We start from the raw sequence: 22,890 nt of genomic DNA, 5'->3' as shown, positions 1-22,890 counted from the left end.
TGTTTCATGGTCGATTATCATGGAGAAAGCAGGTCAGTACTAGTTAGCTGCTCCTTTAATCTTTCTTTATATCATTTTCTTAATTGTCATTAATATTCCTAGGGTTTAGAATTTAGGATGAAGGTGTTTGTCAGCCCTTAATGATTCCTGTAGATGGGTTATTCTTTACTACTTAGGCAGAGTTTTCTTTTTTTTTAATCTTCAAAGCTCTTTTTTTTTTTTTAAAGTAAATATTAACTGAAGCAGAGAGATTGAGGGATTTATCTGAGGTTAGATGGGTTGTTCATTTCAAAGAGAAGGTTAGCCTTCCTAACTCCCTATCTCCCGATTTTGTGCTGATGTCACTAGTTCACAATCTCTTTGGAGAGGAAAGTGGAACATAAGTGATGAGTTTCCATTTTCCCAGTTCTGATCACTGTGTGATCAAAGTTAAGACTACTTTGAAAATTTCTTACATACTGTGACTCCTCCAGTTCAGTTACTGCTGAGTTCATTTCAAGAATCTTAATTCTCTTTGAGATTCTCCATAGTAGAAGCAGCCCAGCAGAGTGGGAAGAGCTCTGGATTTGGGATCAAGAAGGCCCAGGGGTCAGTGACCAGCCTTTGATGCCTCCTCAGAATCTGGCCTTGGTAACTCAGTTCATCTCACAGGGCCTCAGTCTCTTCATCTGTAAATTAAGAACCATAGTACTTTCAGTGGCCTCCTCAAACGATAGTTGTGAGTCAACTGCTTTGCACCTTGATGTGCTATAGAAGTGTGTTCTTAATTTTTTTCTATTTCTCAAAGTTCTTTAAACATCAATTACACATCTATGTTGACTGTCCTCATAGACTATAAGCTCTTTGAGATCAGGGGTGATTCCCTTTTGACTTTGTATCCTCAGTGCCTACTATGGAGCCTGACACAAAGGAGGTGCTCAGTCAATGCTGGTTGATTGATCTATCAAAATAGTTCAGACTATTATTGATAAGGACCATTATGACTTATTGAGAAGTAACCAGTCTTCTGTGATTTCAGGCAACTGAATTTAAGAGTTGTAGGGGAACCCACCAGCCTTCTATGAAGTCTTAGAGACCTCCCTGGGTATGAAGAAGGATTCTCTCTACCATGCGCTTTACCACTGGTCTTCTAACCTCTGCCCAAAGACTTAGGACATATGGGGCATTCAGGGAGTACTAACATCTCTGCTGGGTGGGCTGTTGAACTAAGCTGAGGATAAACAATGAGCCACAAACCTGTCAGTAAGGAGGGGTGTCTATCCCAAGCATATGAAGACTTCCCCTGGTGGAATGGCTGAATGAGAACAGTTTATTGCAATGGCCATGAAAGTGACTGAAGCAGGTGCTAAGAGCCTGGTCAGTACCAAAGATGTCATCGTCATCCACTGCATCTTGGACCATGACCAGGTATCTTAACTTTTGTCCTGCCACTGGACTGTGACAACTCTGGATGAAAAAGTGAGGCTGATGACTTTGTGCAACTCTGTCTCACTTAAATCCAATTCATACACAAGTCAAGACATCACCACGTGATATCATTGGTCCTCTTCAGGAAGGAAGGACTAACCGAGACCTCCTAAGGTAGCTCTTTCTACTTTTGGATACCTCTCATTATTTGGAAGGGTAATCTAAATTTGATTCTTTGCAAATTCTACCCATTGTTGTGAGTTTTGACCTCTGGGATGAAGCAGAATAAGCAGATGCTTTCTTCCACATAATAGCCATGAAATGAATGAAGACAGCTATAGATAATGTGATAATGTTGACTCCTAAATATCTTCCTCCTCCTCTTTACCTCCTCAACCTTCTCCTCCCCTTTCTCTTCCTTTTCCCCCTTTCTTCTCCTCCTCTGCCTCATCCCTCTTCTTCCTTTTCCTCATTTTACAGATGAGGAAGCTGAGGCAAATGTTAGGTGACTTGCCCAGGATTATACTGCTAGTAAGTATCTGGGGCAAGAGTTGAACTCAGGTTTTCCTGACTCTAGGCCTGGCACTCTATCCATTGCACCACCTTGCTAAATATGCCCAGTTCTTTCAACCAGTCCCACTCTGGCATGAACCTGAGGCCCTACCCTGGTTTAAGTGTTCCCTCATGTCTCCTCTTGATTTCTTGTAGCAGCAGCAGAGACTTCCCTATCCCTGCAATGCTAGAAGTGTGTTTGTTCTAGAAACCCTCTCATAAAAGCTATTAACTCACCAAGCTACCCAACTCCTGTGTGCCTGGTAGAATCTAGTATGATATAATATTCAAATGCAGGAGATAGAGGGCCTGAGAAGGCTTTGCCTTGAATTTTTTTTTTCTAGTAACAAACCAATACATTTCAGTAACTTAGGCAATGAGCCACCAATTATGGAAAGCAGTGCTTGGTTGTGCACCTTTAAATAGTTCTTTGTTGTCCTCGATGTTGGGTCTCCTTCTTTCTCCAGGGTTGGAAGTTCAGGGACTGTTCATGGGCTCAGCCCCACCACTGATGGCCACAGAAAGTTGGACTCGCTCTGTTTCTGACATGGACCACTTCTCTCCTCCTTCCGCAGCCTGGTGGCCCTCTACACCTATGGCTCACCATGCTGGTACTGGATTCAATGTGGACACCCAGTCAGCTTCAGCTCCATTGTGGCTCAGACTTCCCAAACTCAAGCAATCCCCCAAACTCAATAGCATGAACTACAGGCATACACCACTACACCTTGCTTTAAAATGGTTTTTTAAAGAAGTTTTTTCTAAGGTTGATGACTTGACCTCATTATCAGAAGGTTGGTTAACAGAGGAGCAATTCTGTTGGCTACAACAACTTACAAAGGCAACTTTCTAAGATGTGGAGGAAGGGGTTGTGGTTTGTGTTGAGGAGGGAGCTCTCACTCCCCATGATGAAACTGCCAAGTTTCCAGAGTCCTGAAGAGGAAGGAAAAGAAGAATGCAGGACCATCTTATGCAAACTTAAAGTCCCAATCTGTAGCAGAGACCCTGAGGTGAACCCCTCTCAAGTCTAGGCTCTTTATCATTCTTTGCTATTGATCAGGGAAATCAGTATCATGCAATTCAATTCCACAAATACTTATTAAAATTTAATTTACTGTCATAATGATAATAGTAATGCCTACTTTTGGCGCAGTGCCGTACAGTTTATAAAGCATTTTGACATAAATTTTCCTGTGCCTGTTTGGGTTGGATTCAATGGCCTTGGAGATCACTTCAGACCTCCTGAGGGAGGCAGGGATTGACATATCCATTCCACAGATGAGGAAACTGAGACTTCTTTTAGTTAAATGATTCACCCAAAGTCAGCTTGCCAAGAAATGGCACAGCTAGGACAGAACCCAGGCCTCTGATGTCCCCATTCAGTCTTTTCCACTTTTCTACACAGTGTCCAAGTGAAGCACTTAGTGGGAGTAGACCTTGAAGCCCAGGGCTCAGGATTATCTAGTTCGCAGACAGAATCCACCAATCTAGTTTGATTCCAGGGTAATCAACTCAATGATTGTTCAAATGTTTTAGTCACTTTCTGTTTCAACCTCAGATGATGTTATACAAGTTCCACATTCTAACTGGATGATTTTATTAACACCCTGATGTGGTTGTGTATCTGAAGTAAAGTGTCAAACTGGGTCTTTTTTGGCAGTGGATTTGAATGCATTAACTATCCTTTGACTGGAAGACCAGAGACAGAAGCTTCCAAATTTGAATGTCCTGATGATGCACCATCTTGCCCAAAGGAAGATTTGGAACCAGAATCCTTATTGAAATCACTATTGTATCGTACAAGAGCTGACTCTGATGACCTGGATGGTAAGTAGAGACCATCCATTAGTCAACTACTTGTCTTTTTCCATACCTATTAAATAAAAGGTGTCTTCTAATAAATAATTGCTATACTTTTGAATGCAGATGTTGGAATTTTCAAACATCATGACAATCTGTTTCCTTCCCTACCACCTTATACTTTCTAGTAGGTCAGTGGTGGTCTCTGGAGGATAATATAGGTGTGAGCCATTGGTCCATTTGGTTACCTGAGTTCTAAATATGTCCTCATGTAGTCACCAGTTCATATAATGATGGAGCTGGAAGGAACCTGAGTTCAGGCTCAGAACCTCTTGGCTCTGAGCTAAGAGGGAGGCAACCAGGTGTTATGGGAGCAGGCAGAGAGTTCAGATTTGGATTCCAGCTCTCGTACTTCCTGCCTGTGTGACTGAGCAAATCACCTCTCTGGGTCTCAGTTTCTTCATCTATAAAATGAGGGAACTGGATTAAATGGCATTTAAGATCTCTTTCAGCTCTAAATCTTGTGATTAGCCTGGCACGCTCCAATTGTACTCTGCCCACACCCATCTTCTTTCTGGTCTCCAAATCTGCCTCAGCCTCCCAGGCTCATTATAGCCTTGTCAGGTGCTTTAAATGTGAGAGGGGAAAAAAAGAACGTGGGATGGTTTATTATGCTGATTTCTATCTGTGAGACAATTACAGATTTCACTAGGGTACTATAAAGAAGTAATGGAATGACTTCAAGTACTCTTGAAAGGAAGTAGGATGACATTCCGGCTCATTTGTCCCATTCTGAACATTAATCAGCTGGCTGCTGCTTTCTTTTCCAAAGAGGTAAAACCTATATATGAGGAATGTGTTTGTGAAAGTTCTTTTGATAGATAGGCAAGAGTAGATAGACAGACTAGATAGACAGATAGATAAGTAAGTAGGTAGGATAGATAGATGGACAGATAGATATAGATAGATAGATAGATAGATAGATAGATAGATGATAGATAGATAGATGATAGATGGATAGATAGATAGATAGATAGATAGATAGATAGATAGATAGATAGATAGATAGACAGACTACAGTTATTCCTTCCACATCGTGACTTTCTTCATCCCAGTTTAGATGTATTGAGGATCAGAAAAAGAAATTAAATGGGAATTTGGTGGAGTTTTGCCAAAGCCACAAATGACATGTAAAGGCCAACAGATGATGAAAAATTTTAGCAATTCAAAAATGCATAAAATATGTATAGTATTATACAATGTCAACATATTTTATCATTTAATACCATAATAATTCAGATTTCTTCTCTGGTACGAAGGGAGGTCCAAAAAATTTTATGCAGATTTTCTAGATCATAGGGGCACTGTACCCCTAACCCCAGTGATGTGGAAGGGATAACAGATATGGTCATTCCTGGAATTTCTTTTTTTAATAGAAATATATATATTTTCATACTTTTATTTATTTATTTTTAGATTTCTACATTGACTTACATAAAATTTTTAGCTCCATTTTTCTCCCCATCTCTCCCCTCCCCCCCACCCCATAACACCTTGCATTCTGATTACCCTTTCCCTCAATGAACCCTCCCTTCTATCACACCCCACCCTTCCCTTATCACCATCTTCTCACTTTTCTTGTAGGGCAAGATAGATTTCTATACCCCATTACTTGTATTTTTTATTTCTCAGTTATATGCAATAACAATTCTCAACATTCATTTCTACTACTCTGAATTCCAACTTCTCTCCCTTCCTCCTTCCCTACCCATCCACACTGAGAAGGCAAGCAATTCAATACAGGCCATATAAGGGTCATTTTGCAAAAGACTTCCATAATAGTCATGTTGTGTAAGACTAACTATATTTCCTTCCATCCTACCCTGTCCCTCATTTATTCTACTCTCTCATTTGACCTTGTCCTGTCCCTAAAGTGTTTACTTCTAATTACCCCCTCCTCCCATTTGCCCTCCCTTCTATTATCCCCCTCAGCCCACTTGTCCCCTTCTCCCCTACTTTCCTGTAGTGTAAGCTAGATTTTCATACAAATTGAGTGAGCATGTTATTCCCTCCTTAAGTCATATGTGAAGAGAGTAAGCTTCACTTTTTCCCTCTCACCTCCTCCCTTTTCTCCTCCATTGAAAAAGATTTTTCTTATCTCTTTTATAAGTGATAATTTGCCCCATTTCTCCTTTTTCTCCTTTCTCCTCCCTTTCTCCCTTTCTCCTCCCAATATATTCCTCTCTCATCCTTTAATTTTATTTTTTATAGATATCATCCCTTCAGATACTGTGTGTGTGTGTGTGTGTGTGTGTGTGTGTGTGTATAATCCCTCCACCTACCCAAATACTGAGAAAAGTCTCAAGAGTTACAAATCTTATCTTTCCATGTAGGAATATAAAAAGAAAGTCCTTTATGATTTCTCTTTCCTGTTTACCTTTTCATGCTTCTCTTGATCCTTGTGTAGGAAAGCCAAATTTTTCTATTCAGCTCTGGTCTTTTCATCAAGAATGCTTGAAAGTCTTCTCTATCATTGAATGACCATTTTTTCCCCTGAAGTATTATACTCAGTTTTGCTGGGTAGGTGATTCTTGGTTTTAGTCCTAGTTCCTTTGACTTCTGGAATATCCTATTCCAAGCCCTTCAATCCCTTAATGTAGAAGCTGCCAGATCCTGTGTTATCCTAATTGTGTTTTCATAATATTTGAGTTGTTTCTTTCTAGCTGCTTGCAATATTTTCTCCTTGACCTGGGAACTCTGAAATTTGACCACAATATTCCTAGGAGTTTCTCTTTTCGAGTCTCTTTCAGGAGGTGATAGGTGGATTCTTTCAATATTTATTTTGCCGCTGGTTCTATTAGGGCAGTTTTCCTTGATAATTTCATGAAAGATGATGTCTAGGCTCTTTTTTTGATCATGGCTTTCGGATAGTCCAATAATTTTTAAATTGTCTCTCCTGGTTCTATTTTCCAGGTCAGTTGTTTTTCCAGTGAGATATTTCACATTATCTTCTATTTTTTCATTCCTTTGGTTTTGTTCTTTAACTTCTTGATTTATCATGTGGTCTTTAACTTCTTGAACTCCACTCTCATTTTTAAAGAACTATTTTCTTCAGTGAGCTTTCGAACCTCCTTTTCCATTTGACTAATTCTGCTTTTTGAAGCCTTCTCATTGACTTTTTGGACCTCTTTTTCCAATTGAGTTAGCCTATTTTTAAAGATGTTATTTTCCTCAGCATTTTTTTGGGTCTCCTTTAGCAAGCTGTTGACTCGCTTTTCAAGCTTTTCCATGGCCTGAACCCATTGCATATTCATTTTGGAGGTACTGGATGCAGAAACCTTGACTTCCTCTGACAGTATGCATTGTTCTTCCTCATCTGAAAAAATGGAAGGAAATACCTGTTCACCAAGAAAATAGCCTTCTATGGTCTTATTTTTTTTCCCCTTTTTTTGGGCATTTTCCCTGCCAGTTACTTGACTTCTGAATCCTTTGTCAAGAAGAAGGTCCTAGTGCTCCTCCTCCCCCCAGGACTGTGCTCAGGGCTGAGATTCAGATCAGCTGCTCAATTCCCCCAGGGGCTTTAGGCCAAGTGCTTCATAAATGGATGCACCCTGCTGCCACCACCCCTGCTGCCCCAAGACTACTGCCACCACAGCTGCCTATGGCCAGTGCTGGAGAGGACCCTGGTCCCCTCTAGCCCAGTTGGGAAAGCCCTCTTACTGACCTTTGAAGCTTTCTTCAGCACTTGTAGGTTGAGGGATCTGAGACCCTCCCGGCTGCGAATTCTGCCCTGGAAGCTTGTTCCAGTCCTATTCCTTTTGATGCCACCTGGCCAGGGCTGGGCTCCACTCCACTCAGTATCCAGTGGGATAGACCTTTCCTATCAGCCTTCCAGGTTACTTTTGGCTGGAAATCTCTTTCACTCTGTTGTTCTGTGACTTTTACTGTTCTAGAATTTTTTGAGAGTCATTTTTTACACGTATTTTATGGGCTGTGAGGGAAGAGCTAGTGTATGTGCATCTTTCTACTCAGCTATCTTGGCCATTCCTGGAATTTCATTAATCTAGGACACAATCTCAAAAGAAACGCTTTCTCCCTCTAGGTCCTCAAGTGCAACACTTTGGGATTCAAAGAACCCCACTTGAGAACCTAGAGGGTCACAGGTAGCCTTGAGGTGGTAGATTTCCCACCTTTAATGCATAGCGATCCCGGATCTGGTAGAGAGTTGCTAAAGGTCATGAGACACCAGCCACAGTGCTTAGCATCTCCCAGACAAGGTGTATCAGAGAAAGGACCTAAATCCAAGTCTCCCTGGTTCTGAAACTGGCTTTCTATCTACTCCACTGCATCCTTTGAATTATTTTGAAAAGAAAATCTATAAATACATAAATGATTTTTTTTTAGCGAATCTCTTAAATTCATTTGTTTTGCACCATGTTTCATGTTAGTTGCCTAAAGTGTGCTAGGATGATCAAAGCAATTTCACTTTTATTTTATACACACCAAGCCCTCAAAAGCTTGATTTTTTTTTATAAGTGTGAACCCATGATTTGATGAAAAAAATAACAAGTAAAATCAGTATTAATAGTACATGAAATGACCTCAAAGAAGAGATTTGAGAAGATACTTGTCCTTCTCTCTCCAGAGGTTAGAGGTCTGTGCATGCAGAACCCTGCAAAGTTTTTCAGTGGATTGATCCGTTTTGCTGATTTTTTCTCCTCTTCCTCTTTTTCTTTTGCTAAAAGAGTTCTTTATTATAAAGAACAAAACTGTAAGCTCCTTGAGGACAGGGACTTTCTTTACCTTCCTTTGGATCCCCAACATTATCACTGTGCCTGGCACATAGTTTTTGTTCTTCAGTTATTTCAGTTCACCCTTGGAGTTTTCTTGTCAAAGATTCTGGAGTGGTTTGCCATTTCCTTCTCCAACTCACTTTACAGATGAAGAAACTGAGGTAAGCAGAGTTAAGACGTGCTCAGGGTCACACAGTTAGCAAGTGTCTAAGTCTGGATTTGAACTCAGGTCTTCCTGACTCCTCTATCTACTATACTAGTTAATAAATGTTGGTTGGTTGATTGATTCATTGATTGAATGAATGAATGAATGGGAGGAGGTGAGTAAGGGACACCGGAAAATTTGAAAACAAAACATATCAATAAAACTCTATGGAAAAAGTAAAAAATTAGTCTTCTATGTTGTTCCACTATGTTGTGCACACACTGTACATTTTCTGTGTTAGAGAAGATATCATTTGGAGAAAGTAGTTTTTTCAACCAAAGAAGGAAGGAAAGAGGCGATGAATCTTGGTGCTTCCCTCAGTGGCAGGCCCACAGGTTCAGGGCCTGCAGGAAGGGGAAACTGTGGGTGAAAGTACAGAAAATGTATCCTGCAAACACTGCCCTTATTCCATTCTCTGTCACCAGTGGCCCCCGATTATGGCACTGGGCAGTTATTGGAATCTTGGCATTGTCTTGAGGTTGAAAGCCACAGACACACCATCCCTGATGGCTGTTCCTCTCCAGAAGAGACAAGGTCAGACTTCGTTCATATAGCTCACTTTTATGTGGCACTCCATCATCTGCATACCTTTAGCATACATTATCTCATTTGGTCCTCACAACTACCTGGGGAGGTAGGTGCTATTATTATGCCCATTTTGTAGATGAGGAAGCTGAGGAAGACACAGGATAAGTGATTTGCCCAGAGGCAGGATTCATACCCAGGCCCTCCTGATTGTAAGGTCGTTGTTCCTTCCAATGCTGATTAGCCACAAATCTGTAATAAGCCCCTACAATACCCCAGGGCATGTCCTGGTTTGGGGATAAGGGAAGGCACCACTGTGCAGGACCTGAGATGAGCCTGAAGAGAGCAGAGGGTTGGCCCAGAAGTCCATAATGCCAGAGGACCTCCTCTGAGCCTCTGTCCCCAGACCCCTTGGTGCCCTCTATGGCTCACAGAGTCCCAGTTCAGAGTGGGAAGGATCTCAGAGGCTACTGAGTCCAACTTGCCCCCGATCAGAAACCTGTGCTGATGCACACCCTGACAGGTGTCCGTCACTAGCCTCTGCTTGTAGGCCTTCTGGGGAAGGGGGATGCCTGGGAAGTGGGAGGGTAACCTCCCTCTCCAGAGGCAGCCCTTTCCCTTGTAGATAGCTCTAGGGGCCAGGTACCTCCACCTCCCTCTGCAGCTTCTCTCCTTTGCTCCTGGGACCATACAGAGCAAGTCCATTCTCTACAGGCCAGCCCCTTAACTTGCACACTCATCTCCCTCAAACCCTCTCCCCTTCAAGCTAAACATCCTCAGGCTCTTCAAGGGTCCTCATAGGGCATGATTTTGTGGCCTGGCAGCACCCTGGCAGCCCTCCTCGATATGTTCTGCTGGTCCCTTACTCTTGACTTCCCTCATTGCAAACCCTCTCCCAACAAGGGGAATTGACTCAGGCCTTCTGTGACTGCCTCATCCGTGGTTGGATGGCTGGTCTGTTGCCTTGTCAGGCTCTCCAGATCTCTCTTATCACTCTTACCCTCTGGGTGCCTTCTCCAGGCAGCATTCCAAGGAAAGGCCCAATCCTGGCCTGGCCAGCCCATGACCTTGGAGCCTGCTCCATAGTGGTATGGACTGCAACTCTGCTCCTACTGACCCAAGGAAGATCACCCAAAACAACAGATTCTCTCTGCTTGGGGGAGCTGACATTCTAATAAAAGGAAAAGATGTGCACAGATAACTGTAATGCGATTTAGAATATGTTGTTCAAAATATGATGAAAGATCTGAGGAGAAAGAGATCACCTCTCCTTGGGACAACAAGGAAGGTTTTATGGAGGGGGTAGCAGTTCAGGGGGTCTTTTATCCCCCTTTTGCCTGTCTGTTTTTTAAAACAAAATATTTCTTTTCAGCATTCATTTAAAAATATTTTGAGTTTTAAATTCTCACCCTGACCCATTGAGAAGGGAAACAATATAATATCAGTTATACATGTGAAGTCATGCAAAATATGTGTCCATACAGCCAAGTTGTTAAAAAAAAAAAACCAAGCAAAATATAGTAAAAAAAAAAAAAAAAAGGATGCTTCAATTCGTACCCAGTTCATCAGTTCTCTCTGTGAAGGTAGACAACATTTTCTACCATGGGTCATTTAGAATTGTCGTGATCATTGCCTTGAACAGGTCTAAGCGAAGTCTTTCACTGTGGATCATTGTTTAAGCTGGGTCTTCAAGGGGGAAGCTGGGGTTTCTATCTGTTAGGTGGGAGTGTCAGTTCCTGTCTTGAGAGACAGTGTGACCAGTACGTGGAGACAAGAGAGTGCAGGACAGAACCAAGGAACAGTGAAAGAGTAGTCCAGTTCAGTTGGAAAATAAAATATATAAAAAGGGAAAAGTATGAAATAAGGTTGAAAATATTAGGGTGGAGTCATATTACCAAAGACATTGAAACTAGACTAAAGCATTTAGAAAGAAACATTGGAGAATTACTCAGGACTTTTGAAGACTAACTTGATTAGGAAGGTCTCTCTCCCCCTCTCCTCTCCCCTCCCCTCCCCTCCCCTCCCCTCTCCTCTCCTGTCCTCTCCTCTCCTCCCTTCTCCCCTCCCTTCCCCTCCCCTCCCCTCCTCTTCTCTCCTTTCCTCTCCTCTCCTCTCCTCTGTTGTCCTCTCCTCTGTTGTCCTCTCCTCTCCTGTTCCACTGACTCCCATCTCTCCCTTTCTTCTCTCTTCCTCTTTTCCTCTCTGTCTCTCTTTTTCTCTCTCTCTTCTCTGTCTCTCTCTCTCTCTTTCCTCTCTCTCTTTCTCTCTCTGTCTTCCTCCTCTCCTCTCCCATGGACTCCTGTCTCTCTCCCTTTCTTCTCTCTTCCTCTTTTCTCTCCCTGTCTCTCTCTCTCTTTTCTATCTCCTTCCCTCTCTCTATCTCTATCTCTCTCTGTCTCTGTCTGTCTCTCATATCCTATGGTAATTTTATTCAGCAGACATTTAGGAAGTATACACAAGGAATGCAAAGACACAAATTAAATAGCCCCTGTCCTCAAGGAGCTTACAGTGCAGAGATATCACATGTACATCATGTTTACAAGTAAAGATAGTACAAGGAAGACTGGCCTGACCATGCTACTCCCCTGGTCAGGTAACATCAGAGGCTCCTCTGTTTGGCATTTAAAAGCCTTCCCAATATGGCTCCAGACTATTTTTGTGGGCTGATTACAAAATACATTTCCTACTTCAGATAAACTAGCCAGCTTGCTGTTTCCTTTCTTGGGGTGGAGGTGAATTCCATGTCCCACATCCATTCTTCTGTACAAGCTATTCCCCTTGCCTGGGATCTTCCCCCTCCTCCCCTCTGTCATATGGAAGTGGGCTTTCTCTTCTGTGCTCAGCTCAGGTGGTCCCTCCTCCAAGAGGCCCAACTGTTAGTGGCACCTTTGGAATGGCCCTGTATTTGTTTGTATGACAGATCTTGCATTTGCTTATCTGCAGCTATGTTGTTTATGTGTATTCATGTATGTATTTTCCTCTCCATTCTCACTACTACCACTCTACTTAAACTCATTAATTCTCATCTAGAAGGTTATAAAAAAAAAATACATCCTAACTAGTCTCTGTCTCTAGACTTTTATTTCTCCAGTTCATTCTCAACACTGCCACCAAGGTGACAAAGAAAACAAAAGAAAGAGGAGTAGAGGGGTGGAGAAAGGAGGGAAATGGGTTTGCAGAACTTAGCAATATATCGTCTGAAGCTGATGGCCTCCATGGTACTCCACCTCTTGGAAAAAGAGAGGAAAATACATAATTCCTTCTTTGGTACTCAACTTGGTCATAATTCTTTTTCAATTTCTTTTTTGTAATTGTTCTTTCCATTTACACTGATGCAGTCCTTGTGTCTGTTGTTTTCCTGGTTTTTCTTTCCTCACCACATCAGTTCATATAAGTCTCATGAGTATCTGCATGTGACCATTCTTCATGGTCACGATTCCTTACAGTTGTATAATATTCCATCACATTCATGTGCCGCAGTTGGGTTTTCCCCTCAGTTGATGCACATCAACTTTGTCTCCAGCTCTTTGCTTCTACAAAAAGTGCTACTATAAGTGTTTTGATGAACAGAGTACCTCTCCTTCCATCTTTGACTCCCTTAGGCCATATGCCCAACAGTGTGATTTCTGAGCCAGGGGAGGGCACAATTTAGGCACTTTCTTAGTGTAATTGTACATCATTTTCTAGATTAGACCAGTTCACAGTCCCACCTACAGTATAGTAGTGTGTCTGTCTCTACACAATGCATCTTAACACTGACTATTCTCATCTTTATTTGAAGTCTAAAAGTGATTCCCCCTTTATTTCTTTTCTTCTCTCATTATTTTCCTTGAGAATCTAGATCTTTTGTTCATCCAAGTGAATTTTCCTTTTATTTTGTCTAACTCCATAAAGTATGCCTTTGGTAATATTATCCCTATAGCTCTAAATCTGTATATTAACTTAGGTAGTATATTCATTTTTTATTATATTGGTGTGGCCCATAGCACTGAATTTCCCTTCATTTATTCTAGTCATTCTTTATTTTTTTGAAGAATGTTTGTTAGGATAGACTGACTCTGAGATATTTTATGTATTTTGTATTATTTCTATTTATTCTTCTTGGATTTTTCTGTAGTTATAAAAATACTATTGATTTTTGTGGGATTTATTGCTCTTCTTGCTACTTTATCAAAGTTCTTGTCTGTGTTAAGTTTGCCTAATGATTCTGTGTTCTCCAAGTAAATCATCCTGTCATCAATAGAGATACTTTTTTTTTCTCCTCTTTACCTATTTTTATGGTTTTATTTCTTCCTCTTCCTCTATTGCTATTGTCAATGAGTGGAGAAAGGGAACATCCTTGCTTTACCCCTATATTTCCTGGAAAGCTTCTAGCACATCCCCTTTGCAAATAATGCCTAATGCCTGCTTTTGGATACACACACACACACACACACACACACACACTTTTATCTTCTTAAAAATAACCCTTCTTTTGTAAGGTTTTCAGTCTAAATCATTGTAATCGGTCAACAATCTTTTCTGCAACTATTACCATAATCATGTAGCTGAGGTGTTTTATTTTCATAGAATTATGCTAATTGTTTTTCTATGGTTGTACCTTGTATCCTTAGTATAAATCCAATCTGTTCGTAAGGAATATATTTTTGGATACCTGGCCATAGTCTTTTTGCTAGGATTTAATTTAAAATTTTGGGGCTGATATTCATTAATGATATTTGTCTGTAGTTTGCTTTCTTTATTCTTCTCTCGTTTAAGTATTAAAACTATAATTACCTCATAAAAGGAGTGTGGTAACGTTTGTTTTCTCAATTTTAAGACTACTTTAGATAAAATGAACATAAATTATCTTTAAATATTATTATTCATCATTTAAATTCCCTCACAATCTAGCTCTGTAGGGTAGCAAGGTGGCACAGTGGATAGAGTGCCGGGCCTGGTGTCTGAGTTCAAATCCAACCTTACTAGCTGTGTGACCCTGGGCCAGTCCCTTCACCCTTTTTGTCTCAGTTTCCTCATGAGTAAAATGAGCTAGAGAAGGAAAGGAAAACTACTCCAGTATCTTAGTCAGACATAACTGAAAACTACCAAACAACAATCAACAACAAATTAGCTTCAACCTATTTTTTCAGATTTATTTTTTTAATTTAATTTATTTGTTTTCAGTTTTCAACCTTCACTTCCATAAGCTTTAAGTTTTCTCTCCCTCCCTCTCCACTCTTTCCCCAAGATGGCATGCAATCTTGTTTATATGCGTTCTACACTTACATCCTTATTAAACATATTTTCTCGTTCATCATGTTGCACAGAAGAATTAAAATGAATGGAAGAAACCATAAGAAAAACAAAACATAACAAAGGAGAAAATAGTCTGCTTCATTCTGCATTCTGATTCCATAGCTCTTTCTCTGGATGTGGATGCCATTTTGCCTCGAGTCCTTTGGGAATGTTTTAGGTCCTTGCATTGCTTTGAAGGGCTTAGTCTACCAGAAACAATTCTCACACACTGTGGCTGTTATTATGTATAATGTTCTCCTGGTTCTGCTCATTTCACTCAGCATCTATTTTTCCAGATTTATTTAACATCATTGTCTTTTACTCAGTCTCTGTTCTGGTCAAATTACTGCTTTTTGTTTTCCTTGTATAGTATCCCATCTCCATGCCTTTGCACAGGCTGTGTCCATGCCTAGAACACCCTCTGTCCTTACCATTACCTCAAAGAATCCCCAGCTCTGTATAAGCGTCAGCTCAGGTTCACTTTCACAAAGCCTACTCCAGTCTTCGCAGTGGCTGAGTTGATTCCCTCCACTTCTCCTGGAAATTACTTCTGTTCACTTTGAATATGCTTTATATTTCTTTATCCACATACATGTTGCCCCTCCTCCCTAGTGGTATGTAAGTACCTTAAGAAAAGCAATTGTTTTGTTTTTTGTCTTGGTGACTTCAATGCCTGGTACGTTGGGGGAGACACGATAGGGAGTGGGGAGAGAGGCTGGGACTGTTATTTCATTGATAAAAGGCAATTTGGAGTGGAGAAGGCCCTCCCGCCAGTGCCCTGACCCCTGATTTGTATCTGGAATTGTCTGGGGCACTGAAGGGTCAAGTGCCTTGTCCAGGGTCATCGGGCAGCGCGTGTCAGAGAAGTGACTTTTAACCCCAGTCATCTGCCTCTAAGGATGGCCAACACTGCATGTGTATGTGACTTCCAGAGGAGAGAATTTGAAGGCTGAGGCACAGCCTTGGGGGGTGGCCACGCCAAAGGGCAGCAAAAAGGGAGGAGGTAAATGAGAGGCAGGCCAGGAGAAGCCACAGGAGGGGCCAGTGTCAGCGGGAGGCAAACAGAAGTCAGTCACTCCAGGAAGAATCAGCAAGGTTGGGCCGGAGCGGCTCCTGCAGTTTGGCAGTTGAAGGTTGTAATTTGTTGCTCTCAGAGATGTCAGGTGTAGTTCAGTGACAGGACAGAAGCTGGACTGCAGGGGGTTAAATAAATAAGAGTAATGTGAATTTGTGAGATGAGAAAACCTGGGTTCAAACCCTGCTTCTGGCCCTAGTTATCTGACCACTGGCAAGTCACTTTCCCCTCTGAGCCTTGGTCTTCTCATCTATAAACGGGGTGATGAGAAGGTATGAAGTATCTGCCTCCCAAAGCATCAGATGAGGCAGTACACATCAAATGCTTTGCACATGGGTTCTGAAGAAATACTAGTGACAAAGAAGAAGGTGATAAGAAATGAGAGGCAGCTACACAGGCTCCCCTTCTAGAAGCGTGCTCCCTGAGTGCTCCCCCTGCCTTCCTTGGTGCTCCATCCGAGGCAGAATAATGACATAGAAAAAGGACTGAGGGACCCTTGCTGCTGGTGCAGCTCAGCCATTGCCTCTGGGCTGGCCTGTCCTTGTTCCTGGCTGTGAAAGGTGGGTCTGAGTCCAGCCCTTCTATAAACTCATGCTTAGTCCTAACCCACCATCGTTTAGTAAATACTAGTATGCTTAGATTATGAAGTTAGGGACCTCGGATGCTCATGGGATCATAGGCTTAGAGCAAGGAGAGACCTTGGAGATCATAGCGTAGCACCTTCATTTTAGAAAGGACAAAGCCAGTTGGTGAGGTGCAGGACATTGAGGGAATTGCCCAGCTCATTCACACAACTTGTAAGAAACAAAGCTGACATTCAAACCCAGTTCTTCTGATGCTAAATTCAGTGATCTTTTCATTGTGATGTGATGACATGGGAAAAGACATAAAGTCCTCTACCTGGTTCTGAAGGCCTTCGACAGGCTAGCTAAGCTACCTTTCCTGCCTCACTTCCAATTCCTTCCCTTCATGTTAGCCATGGCACATAAGCCATTCCTTGGCCTCCCTGCTCCTGCCAAGTTGGCACACAGATCTGATCTCTAGTCTAGGTATGCGTGGCCTTGATGGTAAAGTGTCTTTTCATCAGAGCCTCTCTGCACCCTCTGCTTTTTCTTATTGTCATTCAGCATGCATTTATTAAATGTTTACTGTGTGCTAGGCTAAATGCTGGGCATACAAATTAGTGCCCACTCCCCAGGAGCTCACATTCCAATTGGGGGAGATACCACTCACAAAATCAGGCACGTATGGTCTATACAATGGAAGTGGCAGGGCATCTCAAAGACAGAGGGAGCCAGAAAGGTCTCCTGCAGAAGGTGGGATTCAAACTGAGTCTGGAAGGAAGCCATGGATGCCAGGCAGGAAGGGCATTCCAGCTGTGGAGATGAGTGTCTGTGTAAGGAATAGTGGGAAGGACAGGGCCCCTGAATCACAGAGCCTGCAGAAGGGAGTAGTGTGAGAGAACCAGTAAGGGAGCAGGGACCAAGCTCTGAAGGGCTGGGGAAGCCAAGCAGAGGGGGTGTTATTGAACCCCAATGTGATGTAGCAGGTGCCCGGATGCAGACCCTGGTCCTCTGACTGCCTACCCATGTCATAGGACAGAGCACTGCACATCTGCCCACTTGTGTATTTCACTCCCCGGGTCTTATGGATGTGAGCGTTCTCCTACCAGCCCAACCATAAGGGCAACCACCATTCTGTGCCTGATTCCATCCACCCCCTACAGGAACCAAGCATATTAGGGGCTTCTTTGCGGCTGAGTTGATTTTCAGGAGACTAGAGCACACGTGTTCCAGGACATTCCAGATCTGGGTCCCAAGTCACAAATCTCTCCTGTTTATGCTTCCCATATATTCGGGAACAAAGCCTATGTGCTGCTTTGCCCTCAGGACAGACTCCAAGGGTTCTGATGGCCTCACTGACTTTCCCTCTCCAAAGACTGGCAAGCTCCATTCTCCCTGGAATTATTCATGGGAGCCTAATGCCCAAGCTTGGGAGTTGAATCAAAGTTTAATCGCTGTAGTTTATTGTGAACAGTAATATTAAATCCTCCCATAGAACTTGATACTTTGTAAATACATGGTTTGCATCTTAATTCGAGGAAAGGCGCAAGCATGTTGATAAAGGCTGGGGTTAGCCCATATATCAACGTATCAAAACAAAAGGCAACTCCCCCCAATGAGGAAAAGGTTTCTGTGGACTGGGTGACAAGGGGGATTTCCTGAAAAGCCCTGGTTTGTTTAATTTGGGTTTAGTCACACCAGTCAGCTTTTATGAGATTTCGTGTTGTTGACTGGATGTGATTTCTCTTATTAATCACAGTAAACAGAGTGAAGAGGAACCATTACTAAGCACCTGAACCAATTTTGAATCATGACAAGAGTAAGGATGTTAAATAAATATGTCTCTTTTCTCTTGGCACCCCGCAGGCCAAATTAATATTGAATTTCATGTTTCAGTGCATGTTTTGCTCTTGACTTCACAGTTCTTTGAAGTCGGTTCCAAATTCCATCTGCAGAAGTTACAGCGGACCCCTTTTGCCTAAATCATCTGAAATCTCTGCTCTGTCAGAGGTCCAAAGCCCAGGGAACATAGATTTGGTATTGTTTTAGTTCATGCTTTGCAGGCGCTGGAATCAGATTTATAGACAGCTCTGAAATATCATGAAAGCTGCTAATGCCCAGCTTGGGATTTTCCTTTCCGGTGTAATATTGTCGGTCTTTATATCTCCCATCTTGATTAAGGGGGTATTCACCTTAAATGAAACTTTATCAAGCAGACCCAAGCTTGATTTAGGGATGGACAGAGGTCTGTTGAAAATAGGGAGCATCCTATGGATGTCTTCTGTGGGTGACACATTATTTTCTGAAGAAAGGAAAAGGGAATTTTTTTCACATTTATTTTCTCCACTTTCTCCTTGCCACTTGCTAGTAGCACCTGACTTTTGCTCTTGCATGTGTGTGTGTGTGTGTGTGTGTGTGCGTGTGTGCGCGTGTGTGTGTATGTGTGTCTTGCCCAGTGAGTGTTGGGAATGATCAGGTACTCCAGCTGGAGGAGGAAAGATGAAGGTCTCTCCATGGCTGGGGATGGGGGTGAAGGAAGCTTTTCAAACCGAAATTGCTGCAGACGGATGGCTTCACTGGAAGCGCTGTTTTTAGGGTGATTTGCACCAGTCATTCTCCAGCACAGAATTTTTGAAGTGGTTTTACTCTTATAATATAAAGTGATAGGAAATGCATTTCAACTTTTCAAAGATTAGTGGCTTTTCCTTCACTGATACAAAATATGTCCACTTTCCAAGATAGGGGACAGTCTCCAAGAGTTGCTATGACTAAGAAATTCACCATCATATCGACAGCTGATCTGGTGATGAACCTCTCAAGATTAGCCGAGCTGGTCTTTAGATGATAGATGTAGGCCATCCCCAGGCTCGTTCTTTTGAGTTTGGTAGGATTCGACAGCTCATTCTTCTCCAAGGTAGCCACAGTGAGGCACTGCGGCAGATCTTGGGTGGAGTATGAGGACAGTGCGCTCTGTCAAAGGAAGGGGTTGAACCAGGTAAACTTTCAGAAGTCCTAGGAGTGGGCTACAGTCTGGGTTGAAGTCCTACTCTCATCTTTGGTTGCTGAGTGACCCCTGGACCAATCACCTCCCCCTCTCTGCCCCTCTGACTCCTTGTTTGTAAAATGGGTATCATTAACCTGGAGTGCCTTCCTTCAAGGCAGTAGTGAAGATTAAATATTTTAAACATCTTTGAAAACCTGAACTTAGTGTGGGCATTTCATCTGTCATCACTGCCTATTGTCATTTCTGTGCTCCTGTGACTTGAGTTTCCAGGGCTAATAGGAAGATGCCCTGGCCAGGAACTTATGTGTGGCTGCTTAGGGCCTGCATCCCCCCTCTCTGTCATGGCCCTGAAGGTCTTCCACCTTCCTGGGGCCAGAAAGAAGGAGGGGATCTGACCTTGAGCATCACCTCTCATCACAGCCTCGTCTGTCCCGTGCCTTTATCTGGAGTACTCTGGATGCCATGGTTTGTGAAAGACTGGGGAGTGTTCAGAGGAGGGTGACAGAATTCTAGAGGACCTTGAGCTACTCTCATATGAGGTTCAGTTGAAGGAACTGGAGAATTCAGCCTGCATGAGTGAAGACTCAAGGGAGTTGCAATCACCTTCTTTGCTGTTTGAAAAACCATCACATAAAAGAGGGATTAAATTCATTGTGCTTGGCGTTAGAAGGAAGCTCTAGAAGTGATGGAGAGGGGAGTGGCAAAAGGGTGAATCTGCTTGATTTCAGCAAATAGCGTTCTCCCCTCCACACTGTGACTTTCCCCATTTCTAGATCACAGGTCAGCATAAGAAATTAAATGGAAATTTGGGGGGAACTTTGTGGAAGCTGCAGATGACACAAGAAGTTTGAAAATTGCATAAAATATATGTGTAATATCAACCCAAATTTCACAATAAGGTGCTATAAATACCCCATAAAGAAAAAGAAAAAAAAATCAGACTTCTTCTCTGGTATGAAGGAAGGGCCAAAACATTTACCCAAATTTCCCAGATCTCAGGGGTGCCACATCCCTAAACCCCATGATGTGGAAGGGACAAATGTAGAACTCTTTCCAAATGAAATAGGCTACTTCTGGCTATAATGGGTTCCCCCTCTTTGGAGGTCTTCAAGCAGAGGCTGGAATTATAATGGAGATTCCTTTCATAGATGAGTTGGACTAGATAGCCATTGAGGTCCCTCCCAACCCTCAGACTCTGTGATTCTCTTGGGAAATAACATGGAATCTTCTGTCCAGGGGGAAAAATGTGCTTGAGGCACAAAGGCAAGGATACTATAAGATTATATTTCCTTATCTGTAGAAAGGGTTCACAGTTGTACATTGGATTTCAAAAGCTTTCACAAAGGAAGCAGAGTTAGAAAATGGCTAGAGGGCTAGCTTTGGATTCCGGAAGATGGGGATTCAAGGCCCAGTTCTGATAGGTATTAGCCCTGGACAAATCACTTTACTGCTCAGGACCCTGACCCACTCTCCAAATGGCAGGATGGCTGCTGATCTCCTCGAGTACAGGGACTTTCCTCATTGAACTTTCCCTGCACTAATGAAATCACAGGTTTGATTTAAAGTAAGTAAAAAAGATAGGGACACAGGCTGTTTCTCTAATTTCATTGATATTAGAGACTCCCGGGTAAGGATACTGTCGACCAGTACAGGTTGGCCCCTTCTCTACAACTTGGAGTCTTTTAGTATCGTTGAGCTCAGGTTGTAAGGTGATCTGGTCAAGGTCATACAGCTAGTATTGGTATTGGACCTTGAACCTAGGTCTTCCTAGCTCAGATGCCAGCTTTCTAACCATCATGAAACACTGACTCTCCACATCTGGACTCCTCTGTTTTAAAAAAAGTGACATGATAAGAGCTTGTCCAAATAAGATTCATAGCAAGTTGGCAGATGCTCATTTTCATAATTTTAACTACTTCTAAAAATCACAAAATTAGAAGTTCTCATGTTATTCAATAAGATAGAAAGGGGCGGGGGGGGGGGGGTTCTGTTCTCTCCTCACTCCCATGGCCAGAGGAAAAAGACTTCAAGGGTTCATGAAAAGAAAGACCTCAAGGGAAGGAGCAGGAGAGTCTTGTCTTGGGATCTGTACAGTACAACATAACATTTATTAAATGCCTCCTCTATGCGAGGCACCGTGCTGTGTTGGGGATATAGAAAAGGGGGGAAAAAAGACAATCTTTTTTCCTCCAGAAACCTACAGTCTAATGAGGAAGACATTACATAGAAAGGAAGAGCGGAGGGTACCCTTCTGGGGACCTGATGACAGTGGAGTGGGATCCACAGAGGGAGGCTGATGGGAAATGAAGGACTGGCTGAGCTTCTCTATGAAGGGATCTTCTGCGGGGAGCTTTTTGCTGAGAGTTCTGTACTGTAGGGTAGTGATAAGGGATGGGGGCAGCAACCCAGCTTCTGCCAGACACACCTCATGCCCATTTACCCAAAGAGCCCTGCTCCCAGGATACTGGTCCCTTTCTTTATAGTAGCCTCCTCTGCCTAGAGGGCGGCTAGTGGTATATATAGTGAATACAGTAGTGGTCCTAGAGTCAGGAAGACTCATCTTTATGAGTTCCAATCTAGCCTCAGACGCATACTGGCTGTGTGACCCTGGGCAAGTTACCTCACCCTCTTTACCTCAGTTTCCTCATCTGTAAAATGAGCTGGAGAAGGAAATGGCAAAGCACTCCAGATGGGGTCACAGAGGGTTGTACATTACACCTCTTCCCAAACTTCCACCCTCTCTACTCCATGTGGCTTCCTTCCTATTGCTCCTCCTGCTCCCTGCTGCTTTTGCTCACCCAATTCCTTTTGGAGCCTCTCTCCTGGACCCATTGGACTGACTTTTAATGGTTACCTGGGGCCTGACATGTCATTCTTCATCCTCCCTCTGTTGTTTCTTTTCTGATTCATTCAAGGAACTAATTTGCACCTCATAAAGAAATCACTTGGCCTGGCTGCATCTTTTATAGTTGTTTTAACACCTTCTGGTAGGCAAACCCCTTTTCTATGATTAGGTCCTGGACTTCAAGCAAGGACTACTCCCTTACCAATGGAAAACCTGTTTAAAATAATTTCCTCATCAGGGTCTATAGGTTTAGTGTAGAATTAATGCAATTTAAACTCCACAAACACACACCTATGTATATGTGTGTATATGTATATGTGCATACATATATATTATGCGCATACTTATCGTTTTGGTTGATTTGGGGTAAAAGTACAGCTTAAAAAAGAACGCAGTTGGATGAAATTGATGTTCCCTCTTCCCCTCCCCCCATACAATGCTCTTCATTGTCCAGGTGGTCTATTTTAACCTAAATTTATAGAAGCCTTTTTTTCTTTTGCTGCATCAGCAGAATATTTCTCATATTTCTGCATAGAATTTTCACTGTATACCATGTCTTGGATTTTATGCAGTTTATAGGGCTGAGCAGCAAGTTTTCAATTGAAACCAGGGATGGGAACATAAAGCACCTTCATCCTGGAGCCAACAGAGACTTATTGCCCTCATTAGTTGAAAACAGACTGAACCTTTGCAGAGTTGGCTCTGTTTGCTCTTTCTTTCCTTTCCTTTTTTTTGTGGAGTAGCTAAACAATTCCAACCCTTCCACTCGCATGTTACATGCTTCCCTCCAAGCCTTTATCCAGGGGCATCCTGGTCCTCATCTTCCAGCAACCTCACCCCAGGA

The 22,890-nt window shown here is 42.6% G+C and overlaps 1 protein-coding gene across 5 annotated transcripts in view; it reads left to right on the top strand.

The window, feature by feature from the left end:
• Nucleotides 1-22,890, top strand: part of MORN1 (MORN repeat containing 1) — a 217,263-nt gene that overhangs the window by 47,782 nt on the left and 146,591 nt on the right. For all 5 annotated transcript variants that reach the window (XM_072608582.1, XM_072608581.1, XM_072608580.1 and 2 more), the window contains exon 10: nt 3,620-3,786. In XM_072608582.1, the coding sequence (XP_072464683.1) occupies nt 3,620-3,786 (167 nt within the window). The remainder of the gene's footprint in view (nt 1-3,619; nt 3,787-22,890) is intronic.

This window comes from Notamacropus eugenii, chromosome 5 (assembly GCF_028372415.1).
Source record: "Notamacropus eugenii isolate mMacEug1 chromosome 5, mMacEug1.pri_v2, whole genome shotgun sequence".
Classification (NCBI taxonomy): Eukaryota; Metazoa; Chordata; class Mammalia; order Diprotodontia; family Macropodidae; genus Notamacropus; species Notamacropus eugenii.
The sequence above is the reverse complement of the archived record's forward strand: the minus strand, read 5'-3'. Positions and strand labels throughout refer to the sequence as shown.